The sequence below is a fragment of the Pinus tabuliformis genome, chromosome 7 (genome assembly GCF_031772625.1).
Source record: "Pinus tabuliformis cultivar Carrire ecotype Pingquan chromosome 7, CPIR1, whole genome shotgun sequence".
NCBI lineage: Eukaryota > Viridiplantae > Streptophyta > Pinopsida > Pinales > Pinaceae > Pinus > Pinus tabuliformis.
In genome coordinates this window covers 1322963061-1322979468 of record NC_142293.1, presented here as the reverse complement: position 1 = coordinate 1322979468, position 16408 = coordinate 1322963061, and the positions used below count along the sequence as shown (strand labels likewise).

Sequence of the window (16408 nt, the reverse complement as noted above, 5' to 3'; positions counted from 1 at the left end):
TCGACCCTTGGTACGTTGATAACATCGTGTATCTCCAAACTTCTACCTTTTGGTCTGCGTTGACCAAGGATGATCGTCGACACATTCAACATCAATCCCAACCTTACTGCATTATTGGGGATACTTTATACCACGTTGGTGTTGATTCAATTATTTGTCGATGTTTAACTCTCGAGAAGGTTGAAAGAGTCTTGAATGGCTGTCATTCTGGCGCATGTGGCGGTCATCTGTCTCACTATGCCACAGCTCAAAAGATCCTCCGTGCTGGTTACTTCTCACCCTCCATCTTCAAGGATTGCATCCTTGTTGTTCGTAAATGCCACAAGTTCCAGATTTATCAACAAAAAATGCATGCCACACCCGCTCTCCTTCACCCTGTTATTATCATTAGTCCCTTTGCCAAATGGGGCATTGACTATAGGACATGTAACCCTCATTCGGCCAGGGGGCATGGTTATATTGTCATTGCTATGGATTACTTCACCAAATGGGTCGAAGCGATGCCTACATATTCAGCTGATGGCAAAACAACGTCGCAATTTCTATTCAATCACGTTATTTCTAGGTTTGGAGTGCCTCAAGGCATTGTCACCTACCATGGCTCCCATTTTCGTGATTACATGATGCCTGAGCTGAGTTCTACGTTGGGCTTGTGTCACGATGGCTCAACCCCATATTACCCTCAGGCCAATGGCCAAGTTGAAGCTGTAAACAAAGTTTTAGTTACGATGCTTCAGCACACCATTGGGATGCACAAATCCAATTGGCATCTCATGCTTTTTTCAGCTCTGTGGGCTTATCGAACCTCGACCAAAGACACAACTAGATTCACACCTTTCCAGCTCGTCTATGGTCTGGAAGCAACTTTACCGATTGAGTGTGAAATTCCCTCACTCAAATTGGTTGTCAAACTACTCCCCAAAACCTCACCTCAAGAAGAGTGCCTCTTGTATTTAGAACAACTAGATGAAACCTGTCGTCTCGCTGCTTTAGTCATTGAAGCACAGAAAAAGCGGGTTAAGTCCCATTTTGATCAGTCGATTTCTCCTCATGCTTTTTCTGAGGGTGATCTGGTCTTGCTATATGACCAAGCTAATGATAAGCTGGGGGCAGGTAAATTTGAACCCATGTGGCATGGGCCCTATATTGTCAAACGCGCGTTACAAAAAGGGTCCTATGAGCTGATTGATTATGAGGGCAACCCCTTAGACAAGCCCCACAATGGGCTGTATCTCAAGAAGTACTATGCCTGAGTCATCTTGCATGGCTACTTTTGTACATAAGTGTGTTATTAATTTTTGTGCAAGTTTGGTTTGGTGTGTTTTTTCCAAGCAACTTTCTTGCTTACTATGTCTTCACTTTCTTTGCAGATGTTTATGACTCCTTACGTCGGTTTCGCTGATGGTGCTTGTCGTAGTACTGGAATCTATCTTTCGCGGCATGGGCTATCTACGTTCCTAATGGTGAGTTGATTGATCTTCGAGGTATTTGTTTGGGTCAAACAACTAATAACATTGTTGAATATAGCACGTTATCGAGCTCCTATCAGAAGCCATCGCTCTTGACATTCGAGAAATGGTTGTTAAACTTGATTCATAGCTTGTTGTTCTTTAGCTCAATGGGAAATATTCCGTCAGAAACCCTCACATATTGAGAATGTATTTCTGTATTCGTCTATTGGAAAGAAATTTTGATCACATCACATATCATCAGATTCCTAGGCATGTGAATACATTAACAGATGCATTAGCTAATTATGTGTTAGACAAACATTTACATAATATGTGAAAAGCAAAACATTGTATCATAGTAAACATGAAATATAGCATATGCATATATATATATATATATATATATATATATATATATATGTTTGAGTGTCATACATAAAAACCCAAAAAATAATATATGTGTTCAGTACATCTGTGGCTCGCAGGCCTCAAAACTGTAAATGATAAAACTATGGACTACTCGGCATGGTGCTCATGATAGCACGTCATTGCTCGTACTACTCGAGTCAGTAAACGACGGATCCAATCTGACACTCCCACTGTGTGCCGCTGATACTAGCGTGGGATGTCACCCACTCGAGCATACTCTGGGATGCCTCTGGTCAAGTTGTCAAGGTTCCACGCAATCTCCTCCTCATTATCGACTCCTTCCTAATAAGGAGCGATCTCAAACTGTCGAGCAACGCGTCTAGCGATCGGGGACATCCCGGCTGGTCGCTCTAGTCCTACATCTCCAATTACAAAATCGAAATGTCACAAACACTGTTGGACACCTAATCCTCTAAAGGTTGGTGTGGAAGCTGAACAGCTAAAGGGAGTCCAAGAGACCACTTGGAATATGAATCCAAGGGTCACACCATATACTATAAATGTATATCTTGTCAATAATAGACGTACTTTCATGCTTATCATTCATCCTATGTGTCTGCCATGTATGTGTTTAACATGGTATCAGAGCATGCCTACTCCTGCCCTGCCCATATCTAAGCCACCTGATTTTGTGGCTTTCCTATATGCTCTATCTAGCTGTGCGCTTCTTGACTATGGTTTCAATGGCGCTATCTATGGGTTGTTTCTTCATTGAAAGGGTCGTTGCTCTTGATATGTATGTTGCATAAGTTGGATAGATCGAAGTCTATGCATAATATGTGGGATGTATGAATATAATTGTGTTGAATGTGCATTGTGTTCTACATGCTAAACATTACTGGGATGGAGCGTTGAAATAGTGTGTTATGCACATGTCAGTTATTCTGCTTACTGTCATTTCTGCTCACATTTATGCTCACTATCCGTAACACTCCATTAATTTACTAATGGTCAGGAATTCGTTCCATCTCCTTTGTCGATTCTTGTTGTAACGTATTCTTGCTGTAACGTATTCTCTGTCGATTGTTGGTGTAACATATTCTCCTTTAGCTAATCCTCTCTGTGTGTCGACCTTTACGCTGCTGGTATCAGAGCATCTGACACCCTTAATGTCATGTATTTAGATCCATCACCACTTTTAAATTCATTACCAACAAATTTCGAGTATAGAACAATATTTCCAGCAATTACTGACATCGGCTTCCTCTTTCCTTCTTCATCATAAGCACCAGGTCCTACTGCAATTATCGTTCCTATAGAAGGTTTCTCCTTAGCACTTTCAATGAGGAGTAGACCACCAGCTGTCTTCTCTTCTACCCGTGCAATCTTAATCAAAACTTGATCATTCAATGGCTTCAACTCCTTGATATCATCTGTATCAAGAACACCCACAATGCCATCTTCCTTTACAAGAATATGATTAACTCCATTGAATTCAATCTCTGTGCCAACCCACTTGGAATACACAATATTTTCACCAAGCAGAACCTGTGTCTTGCCAACAGCCTTAGCATCTCCAAGAGCCACAACCTCTCCCCCTTCGGGTCTTTTATGAGCTGTGGAGGGTAACAAGATGTCGCCTTGGGTTTTCTCTTCCACCTGCCTAAGCTTAATTAGAACTCAGTCACCCAGGGGCTTCAATGTAGAAAACTTGGAAGCCACGAAAGTTGCATCCCTAACAGAGAGCGTGGTGCAGGGAAAGCGTCTGAGAGACACTTAGGACGACGCCATAGATGACTTGCTGGGAAAAGTCGGTCTGAGGCCCTCGTAGGAATTCAGAGTAAGGCCCCTGCCCATCTGAGAAGTCGCCATTACAAAACCAAGGAAAGCTTGACTAAAAGAAATGGTAAAACCTTATGGAGCTACTGAATGATTGGAAGACGCAAATAAATAACCCACGATTGGATATGAAGTTGTTGAGGTAATCCCATGTGTTTCTGTTGCTGCTGGTAAATGGCCATACGTTTAATGTTCATCACTTGCGTTCGAGCCAGCTCAACCTCCATACACCTCGACCTCCATACCTCTGCACAGTTGTCCATATACATAGGCTAACCTCCCTTCGCTGTGAATGTCAACAGTCACACCATAAATCCGTTGTATCCTCTCTCACCATAACAGTCGAAGAAATTATGTACCACAACAAAATTGGTTGCTCCCTCTTCGTCAGAACTAAAATAAGTTGCAAATATACAGTCTTTAGTACATTTCCTCCTCAATTGTTTATAGGAATCCGCCAATTTTCCATTTCTTTGTGGCCTCTCGTTTATCGCCCGCTGTCCCTGACAGAGATAGATAAATTGTGTGATTTCTGTCCAATATTATAATTCATTATTCCATGTTGAAGTTGATGCAAATAATGATTCCAGACAGCTTATGTCAATAATAAATGATGCAAATTCAGTGCCTGCCGCATAGCCTCATACCCATACTCAACAGGATCCTTTTTCTGCACAACAAGAGCATTTAAAAAAGGAGACAGGGGATACCTATCAAGACAAAGAAAATGGATCTAAGGGGACGCAACAAATCAATCAAGGGCTCGATCTAACTGAATCCACCAGCAAGAGGAGTAGAAGTGAATCTGAGAATGCTGAACAAATTTCTCAAATAAAGAAAAAGAACAGAACGGAGACTGATAGTACATCTTGACAAAGCCTAGAGTGTGCATTGTCTCACTCTGGTATGAGACAGTGAAAACTCAATTCATATTTCCAAATCATTGATTTTTGTCTCAATTCTTGAGCTATTTCGTTTTATAGATTTTAGCCTAAAAGGACATTTAGTCAGATTTATTATATTTATACGACTCAGATTTATCAAAAACCTCACCATTTTGAAGTTTGGACAGAACTCTTCATGGCTATTTCTATTAAAATATTTTATTTATTTTTTTATTTTTTTTTTTGGAGAAAATGGCTCGAATTGTTGAAGTATTAGAGTTCATGAAAACTCTGTTACATTCTATTGTTCATGATATAATAAAAATCAGCAAGGAAACTCTTTTTGACATTCAGACTTGTCTGCAAAATGCACAAGAATAGATTGATTTTTTGTAGCTTGAATCTCAGCTACAGCAAGAGGAGTTACAACAGAAAAGACATCCTTGTGAACTTGTTCATAACAATCCCTTATTTGACTTTGAAATATGATCCTATCAACAACCAACAAGTCATCAAGTTAGTATTGTTGAGTTTGATCCCCATCAAGTGCCAATGTCAAGAGCAGTTTCACATAAAGATGCAGAAATTTAGCTTGCACTTCCCAAGCAAATCATCAGACCTTGGGAAGAGCTTATCCATAACAAGCACATAACAGGTCTTGGATATGATAAGGAGGTTTCCTTTCATATTCCAGATTACTCAAAGTCCATTCAATTTCAGAGTGATGGATTCCTTCATGACAGTTCACCTTCAGTTGTTCCAAATTCTGCTCCTCTTCCATAGCAACAACAACAGATTGTGAAATGCCAACACTGTGACCAAGTTGGCCATATGAAATATCATTGTTTTGATCTTCATCCCTGTAAAATTGTCATAAAACTAGTCATTCTTCAAACAGATGCTTCAGAAACAAACCTCCTGCAAGAACAAAGATTCATCTTGGATGGATCACTTCTTGGCAATGGGCTTCAACAGCTAAGAAGATATTTTGCTCATACAACAAGATTTGTTCTCGAATATTAAACAGTCTTGCAGTCGAGTTTTCTCCATCATCTCACCTTGTATCTGACAGGGGGGGAAATGATGGTCATCTACAAGCTTCAAAGGCACATCAAGCGAGCCTGAACCACAACCTGCCATACCAGATTCAGAGTTGTAGCCAGAAAAAAAGATGCCCCTCAGCATGCCTTCAGTTGGTGATGCCTCTTCGAAGAATTGGGGACACTTCCTCTAGCAGAAGACTTCAGCCTCTTGCTAGTTTTGGAAGAGTTCCAGGAATTGCATTAAGCATTCCAAAGTTGTTGGTCATCCTTAAACCATCACAGGTTGAGACCTTCATTTTTAGGTTGAGGTTCTCCCTTTTATGCGGGGCGAGACCTCCCTTTCAAGGTTGAAGGTTTCCCTCTTCAAAACATCAAGAACACTTCCTTTAGCAGAAGATCTCAGCTTCATGCCAGATTTGAAAGAGTTTTGGGAACTGCACTAAGCATTCGAGTGTTGCTGGTCATCCTTAAACCACCCCCCTTATACCAACATTTCAGAGAGCACTTTCAGCCTAGTGCTGCCATGCATTTTTGCACATTTTGTATTGCAACTCTCTTCTTAGAATCATACATACCCCTTTGGATTAAGGGGGGGGAATTTTGGACACCTAATCCTCTGAGGGTTGGTGTGGAAGCTGAACAACCAAAGGGAGTCCAAGAGACCACTTGGAATATGAATCCAAGGGTCACACCATGTACTATAAATGTATATCTTGTCAATAATAGATGTACTCTTATGCATATCATTCATCCTACGTGTCTGCCATGTATGTGTTTAACAAATACATATATTTCAAAAACAATAAAAAATCAAAAGATCAAAATTGTTTTGCTTACCTCCATCATCAAAATATTCTCCCTCTGGGAGCAGCATGTCAGGATTGTTGCGGAAGTCAGTACCACTATATGGCCAATCCTCTACCACGATCAGCTGACGCCTCAACCATGCAAAGAAGGCGGGCTTGGATGACATGCACTGGCCCAAGCCAGTTCTGGGCATTGGTTCACTCCATCGGACCATCTGTGGGTCTCGTGGCAATGGGGGGTTAACCCTTGATCGGCGCGATCCCATGCTTGGATTTCGCGCCAATCGAGGGCGATTTTCTTTTTGCCAAAATCCCCCCCACAAAATATGAAAAATGGTTAAAAGCAGGAAAAACAGGTATGAAAATAAAGCTTAGGGTCTCAGCTGTTACCTGCAACTGACGGATCGTCGATTGGCCTCCTAGATCTGTTGCAATCCGCTCTTGAAAATTTAGGGCACAAGTGGGTAAAAATTGCTCCAAGCAAGGTAAAAAAGGTAATGGTAAAAAAATGATTTACTTTTCCCCTTTTTTATTGACATTTCATGACATTTTAGGGTTTTAAAAGCATTTTTTGCCTATTTTTACCTTAGAAATGGGATAACGCATTTGCTTCTTGTGCAACGACAGGTGATGGATTGCTAATGATGGTGCTAAGTTGTGTTTGAGCTCTTTTCTCGACTCATAAAAACTCAATAGAAAAGATCGCTGAGTATTTTTCCCTTTTTGACTTGTTAAAGAGAATAAAAATGGGGGGTCTGCTTTCAGCTCATTTTTGACCCTTAAAACACGAAAAGATTGCTGATCTCTTATCGTTTTGAACTCGTTAAAGGCTACGAAATGTCGTTTACCCAGTATATGTTTACGCCTTTTTCGGGTTGGGATAAACTATTTATGAAAAAGGTACTCCTTGATTGACATGGTCAAGCGGTTCTCTCAAGTATTGTTTTCTACTTTTTTGGGCTCAAGAGACACAAATGTATGAAAAGGGACCTTTTGGAGTTTTCTTTTATGTGTCTTTTTCAAACTCTCTAAATATTAAAAAGATACTGAGCTACACCTTTGTCGGACTCGTTAAAAAATTAAATGACATCAAATTCATCACCATGATGGACATGAGCTTCTCCTTCCTAGGGCTCATTAATCTTACTAGGTTGGATTCATCCGAAGGATGGACTTACAGTGCAAGCACATGCTATCCCTTTCAAGATTGTGATAAAAAATAATTGGGGTACCTGCCAGAAATGGTGGGGGAAAATGGGAAATTCTATCAGTTGTGTCGGCAGCTCACTCTTGAACATGACACTTTCTGCTTCGTGTCAGGTTGGGATATCCACACTTCATCATTGAATTTCCTGGGTTGGGCCGTTCATTTTTTCCTTTTCCATTTGATCTCTGCCACGTCATCATGACCTTTGTTCCTATGGATCCAAAAGTTCCCAAACTCCGAAGTTGTGTTGCCGATATGTTCAAAAGTTATCTTTCTACAGTTACACTCATTCTTGATTCTCTGTATCATCCATAATCATTACATCCCTTTGTCTCGCATCGATGATGTGGGATACATCACAGCCCTCCTTCAACAAGGTCACTTCTTGTTGACTTCAGCTCATTATCTGGGAAGTTGGCCGAGAGACTCCTGTTAAGTTATGGTATGTTCTATGCTTATAACAGTTTACTTCTTTTTCTTATTATATTCCACAGATTAGCAATCACATGTACATAAAGTAAAGTGCAGATAGAACATTAAACAATCGACAGAAAACAAGCCAAGACAAGAGACACAAGATGTGGCGGCTAGCCAGGGACAAACCCCACAATGTGTGGCGAAACCATTTGATCAAATCTTCTTTTATCTTCAATAATTCAACAGAGAGAAATAGTACAATAAATCTAATTTATATCAGCAGTAGCAAACCCTAGATCAGCAGCATCAACATTAGCGGCTTCATCATCAAAACTAGGGCAGACGATATCTCGCAAACTGTTCGTCGGATTGGCTTGATTCCACCACCAAAAGTTGCAGCCTTCAGAGGAGGTTCAGATGAACCTACAGCGCAGTTCTGATGAGGAGATCTTCAGGTCCACGTAGGTCAAAGTTTGGATCTGCAGTTGCAGCTTCAGTTTCAGCAGCTTCCTTCAAACTAGGGCAGTCGATATCTCGCAAACCATCCGTGAGATCGAATTGATTCCACCACCAAAAGTTGCAGCCTTCAGAGGAGGTTTAGATGAACCTACATCGCATATCAGAATAGGAGGTTTGATGGTCCACGCTAGTCAAACTTTGGATCTGCAGTTGCAGCGTCAGTTTCAGTAGCTTCCTTCAAACTAGGGCAGTCGATATCTCGCAAACCGTCCATCGGATCGACTTGATTCCACCACCAAAAGTTGCAGCCTTCAGAGGAGGTTCAGATGAACCTACAACGTAGATCAAAATAGGAGGTTTGATGGTCCATGCTGGTCAAACTTTGGATCTGCAGTTGTAGCTTCAGTTTCAGCAGCTTCTGGCTTCACATGTGTGAGAGAGAGACCCTTTTCTGCGCAGTAGAGAGGAGACTCTTTTCTGCACAGTAGAGAGAGAGAGATGTGATGAGTTAAGTGAGTCCAAATGAGGAAAAGTCCTCCTGTATTTATACACAACGTTGGTGTTTGAATAGATGCAACTGTTGGGCTTTTGAGCCTACATGAGTTGTAGATCGGCTTGATAATAATTCCATAATCAAAATAAATTCATATCTCCATGAATACTTATCGGAATCGGATGATCTTTATATCAATCCTACACCTCTCGACGAGAGGAATCTAATAAAAATATTATTAGCCATGAATAAGATGACCCACATGAATTTTGGCCCTAGTTTCCAATTTTAACAACTCCCTTCCAGTACCTTAGAGCTTGCATGCCCTAATGGCAAGTTCTTCGCACTCAACGACAAGTTCACATCATTAACTTTTGATCGGGTGATTTCACAGGTGTTTGACTTTAGTTCCTTATTCACATTCCGTGGATTGTGTTGCTGGTACCTTGAGAGCCATTGTCATTATTGGTGGTTTCTCTCACGCTTGTTAACAGTTCACATCATTGACCAGTAATCAAACAATTTTCTAGCATGTTTGCCTTCGACACATCTATTCGCATATTAGAATTTGTACTTTGATCGGGTCATGTTGGAGTGCAAGACCCTAGGCTCAGATTACTAAAGTCTAGGTTGCAAGGCGATGTGACATGATCGTGCTGATATACATGTCTCTTTCAGATGGATGGTTGCGACCATACCATGAGTTGTTATATGTGATCCTTCTCATTATTGGATGGCTGCGACCATACCTTGGGTTTGATATGATCCTCCTTACTGGATGGTTGTGCCCATACCTTGGATCCATTTACATGATCTTTCTCTGGATGGCTGCATCCATACCATGATTCATGTATCATTTATCAGAGTTTTCAGTGATGTATATGTATCTATGCTTGCTTGCAGGTTTTTCGACGACCGTCTCTAGTTCCATGCATCTACTTGTAAAGCATTTCACCCCTCACTCTAGTTCGGCCTTCACGCTTTAGGGGGCATCTATTACACAACATTTTGTCACTATCCCTGTACTCCCCGTTCCTCGATCCTGGAGGACCTCTACAATGAAATCTATATGCTTTCCCATCATGAAGAGCATGCCTTTACATCCCTCTTCATGTGCAGAACATTCCCCTCTTGCATCATTTCCCAAGAATCTTCCTTCAATCCCAGTTTTCAAGACCGGCGCTAGTGCTCAGTTCCTTCCCTGCACCAATTTGCAGAGTTTGAAACCAGACCTAGTGCCGAACGGCGCAAGTGAGCCCTTCATCACTCGCGCCGACCCTCTTTTGGAAAGTTTTTAAAAATGGAGTCGAAGCTTCCAGGTCTAGAAGCTTCGTGAACGAAAGTCTGGTAAATGGTTGGGCTGGATAGAGCCGAGAGAGTCTGTTTGGGCTCCTTTCCCCTATTAAGATGGAACAAACCAAAGAGATAAGCCCTCTCCCATCATAAGAGGAACCATCTCCCCTCCATCAAAGCTATATAAACTCCTCCTTTTCCAAGCTAAACTAGTCTTTTGGAGCTTGAATAACCAACAAGATATCTATAGCTTTAGCCTTCTAGTTTATGTTTGTGAAGGGAGAATAATGTGTTTGGTTTGGTTTGGAACTAAAGGGAAGAAGCCTTAAACTTCCATTGTTGAGGCTAACCATGAGATGCTAGCAGTGGTGTTGGAACTCGGATACGTCGGAGGAGACCTGCAACGTCAAGGCTTTGGTTGTATTTCCTTCTGAGATTTATATCAATACAACTAATGGTTTATTTCCTACATTGAGTGTCATATTACATTTGATGGCTTAATATTCCTTGACTTTTTAAGTACATTGAATGCGATTGTAGGCTATCACATTTGTTGTTGTCTCTTGTGTGTTTGTTTCAGGTGTTTGAACGGAAAGAACTCAAAGGAAGATGGAGCAAAGGAGTGGGATCACCACTAAGCAGATTAGCGTTCTAAGAGGTAGGCCCTCTTATTCGATTCTAGTCTAAGGAAGTTTTCATTAGGTTGTCTTGTTTGCGGCTAGAACCACTCTTGGGGTAGAGGGATCACCTCTGTCTGCAGAGGAGATTTACCTACTCCACCTTACATAATCGACTAATTGTAAACATTTCCATTGATAATAATGGCGCCCTCTTTTAGAAGGGAAACTTGGTTAGCATATCCATCAATGATTTTATTATTTTCCCAAGGCACTTGAAAGAACTCAATGCTAGTAAAATTAAGCTCTTTTTTTTTGTTCATTATAACACCAAAGCCAGAATATTATCAATCAAATTTGCATTTGAGATCATTTTGCTAATGGCAATCTTAGAATTGCCCACCATTATCAATGATTGAATGATAGACTCATTAGCTAACCTCAAGCCTTGCGATAAAGCATAGACTTTTACTATGTTGATGGAAGAAACACCAAGACTCTAAGTTGTGAGTCCCAACCACTCGGGCTACCATTGACAAGCTAATTAACCATTATATCAATAAGAAGGATTATTTCTTTTAATTGTGTTTTTTTTATAAACCACAATTAGGAGATTTTAAATTAATTTATTTATTTTTGCAATAGAGTTATAAACTAATTACATCTAGATTTGTTTCAAATATTTCATACAATAACAAAAAGGCATATTACCTGTTAGCCTATAATAAAGATCAAGTATATACAATAGCAAAATTTTATGGCGTTTTTGAGTGGTATAGATTTTGCATAATAATCTTAAAATACTAGAGACTTTATAAAACATACAACTCAACAAAATGTATGTTGATTGATTGCTTCTTCTATTGTTGCATTCACTAGGTTTGAGTACGATTTTACAATTTCCATGTCTTTCGTGAGTTGATGCATTGTCTCTTCTTCGTTTGGTCCTCCACAATTTGAATTTATAGACTATACTTGATTTGAAGCCCTAGGTTGATCTCCCTTGGTTAGATTAATAACATAATATTCAACCTCCAAAATAACTATTGATATTTTTGTTGGAAAAGTGTGGCCATTTGTTTTCCAAGGAAATCATCATCTCTTTCAGCCTAAGGGCGAGAGTGAGGGTCAATACAACAATATTCATAGACATGAAGCCATTAAAACAATATTTCTCATTATCATGTCACCTGCAAGGAATTCAACCTAGGTGGGGGAGATAACAACCATTCCGCCCAACCACCCGAGATAATCCCAATTGACATGAAAATTGTCGCCATTGTTTCTACCACAACAACAATTTGTTATTCACTTTTTATGATTTTTTGTCGTAGTTGTAAAAATTTAGGTTTTATTACCTTAAATGACCTATACATGGTTTCATAAACACACGCATGATCTCCTTCAATTCTCGACAACCATGATGAATCTTCGATAATGGTGACCCCAAACCAGTTATAGGTACTATGCTCTAACCTCTATCCAAAGGCTATGACCCTCCTGTAAACTCCTCGGTGCCTTATGAGGAATTAAATTGGGTTTAAATTCGCCAAACAAGAAATACTTGGGCAAGTTCTTGGAAAATCTAAATAGAAAGAATAAAACATTACCAAAAGAGGGAACGAAGATGCAAACAGAGTTCCTAAAACCTATAACACACACTAAGCTCAACATCTTTCAACCCCATGTCTCCCTAAGAATGTTGGTTTCATTCATTAAACAGGCAATGCCGCTTTCACACAACAAAACACTTTCCAATTTTGCAAAGAATTGAGAGAAAGGATATGAGAGTCCCTTGAAATAAGACATAGAAACACTAATATGGCTCCCAAGGAAAGTGCCCAACCCAACAAATAAAGTCTCCCTTGGTCTGGAAGAAGACATGGGAGAGGGCTCATTGATACTCCTTAACAAATAAATAAATAGACAAACCACCCCAATGAACGAACACACCTCACTAGTTTATTGCACAAGCTTGATAAATAGGGCCTCCACGACAACTTAGCATACCAAGAATCCATAATCCCACAATGACAAGAGGAGAGGCCTTTCATGAGTTCATTATAATGTTAAACCATGAGCTTGGCCACGTGAATAGGTGGCATGGTTTCCTCTCATACCCTACTATACAATCGGGTATCCATACTATGAGCCATGTGAAGTCTTAATATCCTACTACATGCTTTAATGATCCTCATGTTAAAATGATTACTGAATGGGTTGATTGTAAACATTGCCATTGATATTATTGACCCTCTCTTTTAGAAGGGTGACTTGGATATCATATCCATGAATGATTTGATTAAGGGTGACTTGGTTGGCATATCCATCGACAATTTGATTAAGGGGACTTAGTTAGCATATCAATCATCGATTTGTTTATTTTCCCAAATCACTTGAAAGAACTCGATGCTAGTAAAATGAAGCTCTTCTTTTTTTATCCATTCTAACATTGAAGCTACAAGACTATAAATTGAGGTTGCGTTAGAGATCATTTTGCTAATGATAGTCTTAGAATTGTCCACCACTATCAATGATTGAATGCTAGACTCATTGGGTAACCTCAAGCCTTGCGATAAAGCATAGGCTTCTATTATGATGTTGGAAGAAACACCAATACCCCCAAGCAAATGACAATTCATTTGTTCATCTAGGGCTCATACTAGCCTATCATGATGTTGGAAGAAACACCAATACCCTAAGCAAATGACAATCATTTGTTGATCTAGGACTCATACTAGCCCCTTTTTCACATGTCACCCCATAAAATTTGAAGACATGAGAATAATTTTTGATCCCCTTATGTGTGCACGATTATAAGACCATTTAATATAACATGTCTAAATACAACTACATATTTAATCACTACCTAAACATAACACATTATTCCGAAAAAAAAAACCTAATAAAAATTAAACCTTACCCAAAAATAACAAATTCTTCAATTTCAACCATCCAAATTCAATCCCTTCGCATTTTTAATTACTTTTATTAATATAAAGAGTATGATATATACAAGCTTAACAACTTCTCTTTCACAAATATAAAATAAAAACATAAAAACATTGATGGTAAATAAATGAATATTTTAAACTAAAAAAATGTACTAAGGTATTAAAAAACCTAAAAAAAAATTATTCAGCCCTAAAGAAGTTGATAGTCCACGCAAAGCAACATTAGTAATCATGGAACAAATATTCTAACAATAAAAATAAAATTATTGGTCAGGTCGGTCGGTATAGATGGCACAGCGAAACCCACAAGAACACAACAAAACCGGCGAAAAGCAGTTCAATGTTTAACGATTCCCCTGAGCATACCGCAGCGTACTAAAATGTGAGCGTAGCATTTCCTGGTTCATGCTTTCCACAGCTTGAACCACTCATAACATTCTCAATTAATTCTGCATAGGTTCAATCATTACGCTGTCAATTCCGCGGCCTGTTTTGCCATGATATTTGAATTCGTCGAGAAATGGGGAAGCCCATACTGAAGAGGGTACTTTCTCCAGAAGGAGGAGGATATTCGCTGATAGAGAGGAGTACTCTACAGGTAGAGCTCGGCTTACAGCCAGTGATCAAGTCCAAGAAGAAGCCTGGCTCTCGGCTATGGATGCACTTTGATGCAACTGGGAATTCGGAGGTGCTCGAATGCGATAAACAAATGATAATGAAGCGCGCATCAATTCCTGCAAGGGATTTGCGGATCCTGGGTCCCATCTTCTCCCATTCATCAAACATTCTCGGTCATCTTCAAACTTGCTTTTATTCTCTTTTTTATTCCGCTAAGATTTAAGTCAATAATTTTGGATTAAATGACCGTGGGTATTTAAAAAATTTAAATTGGGCACATGCTCCGGACGATTTTGAGTGTTAGGTCCATTTGAAAGGCTAGAGTTGGTGGAGCACAGAGGGTATCTTTTGAATATTACAATATTAACCAGGCTTTGCGGACATGAGATTGTTATGGAATTGCTTCTAGTTGCATTCGCAAGGGTCACATCCTTTTGATAGACATTTGTTTTATAACTAGCTTACGCTCATGACCATTCAATAGGGCTGGCTTCAGCGAAGCAGCAACGAGTGGGGTATCTATTACCCCAAAGTCGCCCGCCCGGGATTAAAACGTTATTTGGGAGGACGTGAACTTCTGTGGGGCTATATTAACGAATCACTGATCTGGCAAGCCACAGTTAACTAATATAGATAAAACAGGTTAAATGGTGGTTACAAATTATCTTTAAAACTCTGCATGTGTTTTTGCACAACAATTTGACAAGCTTTCTGTTAACCTCTCAATGGTTTTTTGGCGAGTGCTTTCTTTTAAATTCAAAGAAAAGCTTCACAGTGAGTTTATCTCTCCATTGCAAACTCCAATCTACATGGTTGAGACAATGAGTTTATCTTATTGAGAATTGCTATTCTATGTTGGAGACTCTGACAAGTGTTTATGTGAAGCAAGTTGCTTTTGAGGGAAACTCTAATTGGTGATGGAGGATGTGGGCTTATTTCTTATCAAATTACTGTGGTGTGTTGGCCTCTATATGTTTTCCCTTTTACCATTTTTATTTGGTTTTTCTGTTCAGTGTTTGCTTAATGTTTTACTATTTTACATGATGACAAATGCTTCCATTCAGAAAACTGAATGCTTTTATATGATTTAATATCTTTAAACTAATATATGTTTTCTTTTTGTTTCTTTCATCTTCATTATTTCGTTGGTTACGAGTTGGTTATGGTTTTGACCAGTTCAACATTTTGTAGCCAGGAGACCTATAGTTTTGCACAGATATTTAGAAGAGAAATGAAAAACTATATAATCCGGGTTGCCTTGAAAAGAGTTCAGTTAGCAGTGGGTTCATATATCTGTCATTTATCTTCTTTTGATCAACTATGGGAGGGGAATGTGCACAAATTGTACAAGAAACAAGCCAACACTATATGGCAATTTCAAACATTTTTTTTTAAACAATAACATAGTATATTATATTAGCAAAATAATGCCGAAGCATAGAATATACATCCATGACTTACTGTAGCAAAATTTAGGAAATTTTTGAAGAACTACACTAGTTTGTCCATGCTGGTTATGCCTCTGCCCTAATGCTATGTTTAAAAAATATCCATAAGAATACAGTTTAAAAAAGAGCCTAAATATAACAACATTTAGCTGACATTAAACAAAATTTTAACTGAGTTGAGTTCCTATTCATCTTTTCATCTATGATGATTAAATTGTCAACTGAGGCTACTTGATTGAGGTTGGGCAGTTCAATAGTCAACTGGATTAGGCTGTGTAGCTTGGGTGTTTTGCACCTGAAACTGGAGACACTAAAGTTCTGTGCTCAGTTCATGGAACTGTTTACTATGAGTGGATATTATATTAGTCAGCATGTCCACTTGTACCGTTATGCTGTCAAGTTTCAACCTTCCTACTTAATAATGCTATTTCCATTCTGATATCTTCCTCTGCCACCTGTGTTCCCTTGCCTGTGCTTCACTTCTTTCCTTTTTTATCCCCTATTTCCATT

General features: G+C 39.3%; 1 protein-coding gene and 1 pseudogene across 2 annotated transcripts in view; one reads left to right on the top strand and one right to left on the bottom strand.

Moving 5' to 3' along the window:
* Positions 1–2954: 2954 nt before the first annotated feature.
* On the bottom strand, positions 2955–3692 carry LOC149252448 (20 kDa chaperonin, chloroplastic pseudogene; annotated as a pseudogene).
* A 10427-nt stretch (positions 3693–14119) lies between these two features.
* LOC149252447 (magnesium transporter MRS2-4-like) overlaps positions 14120–16408 on the top strand; it is a 121647-nt gene continuing 119358 nt past the window's right edge. The window contains exon 1 of one of the 2 annotated variants that reach the window (XM_089459695.1): positions 14120–14623. In XM_089459695.1, the coding sequence (XP_089315821.1) occupies positions 14353–14623 (271 nt within the window). In that variant the 5' untranslated portion in view covers positions 14120–14352. Of the gene's footprint in view, positions 14624–14773; positions 15406–16408 lie in introns of those variants that run through there. The other variant, XM_089459696.1, reaches the window with a different exon arrangement.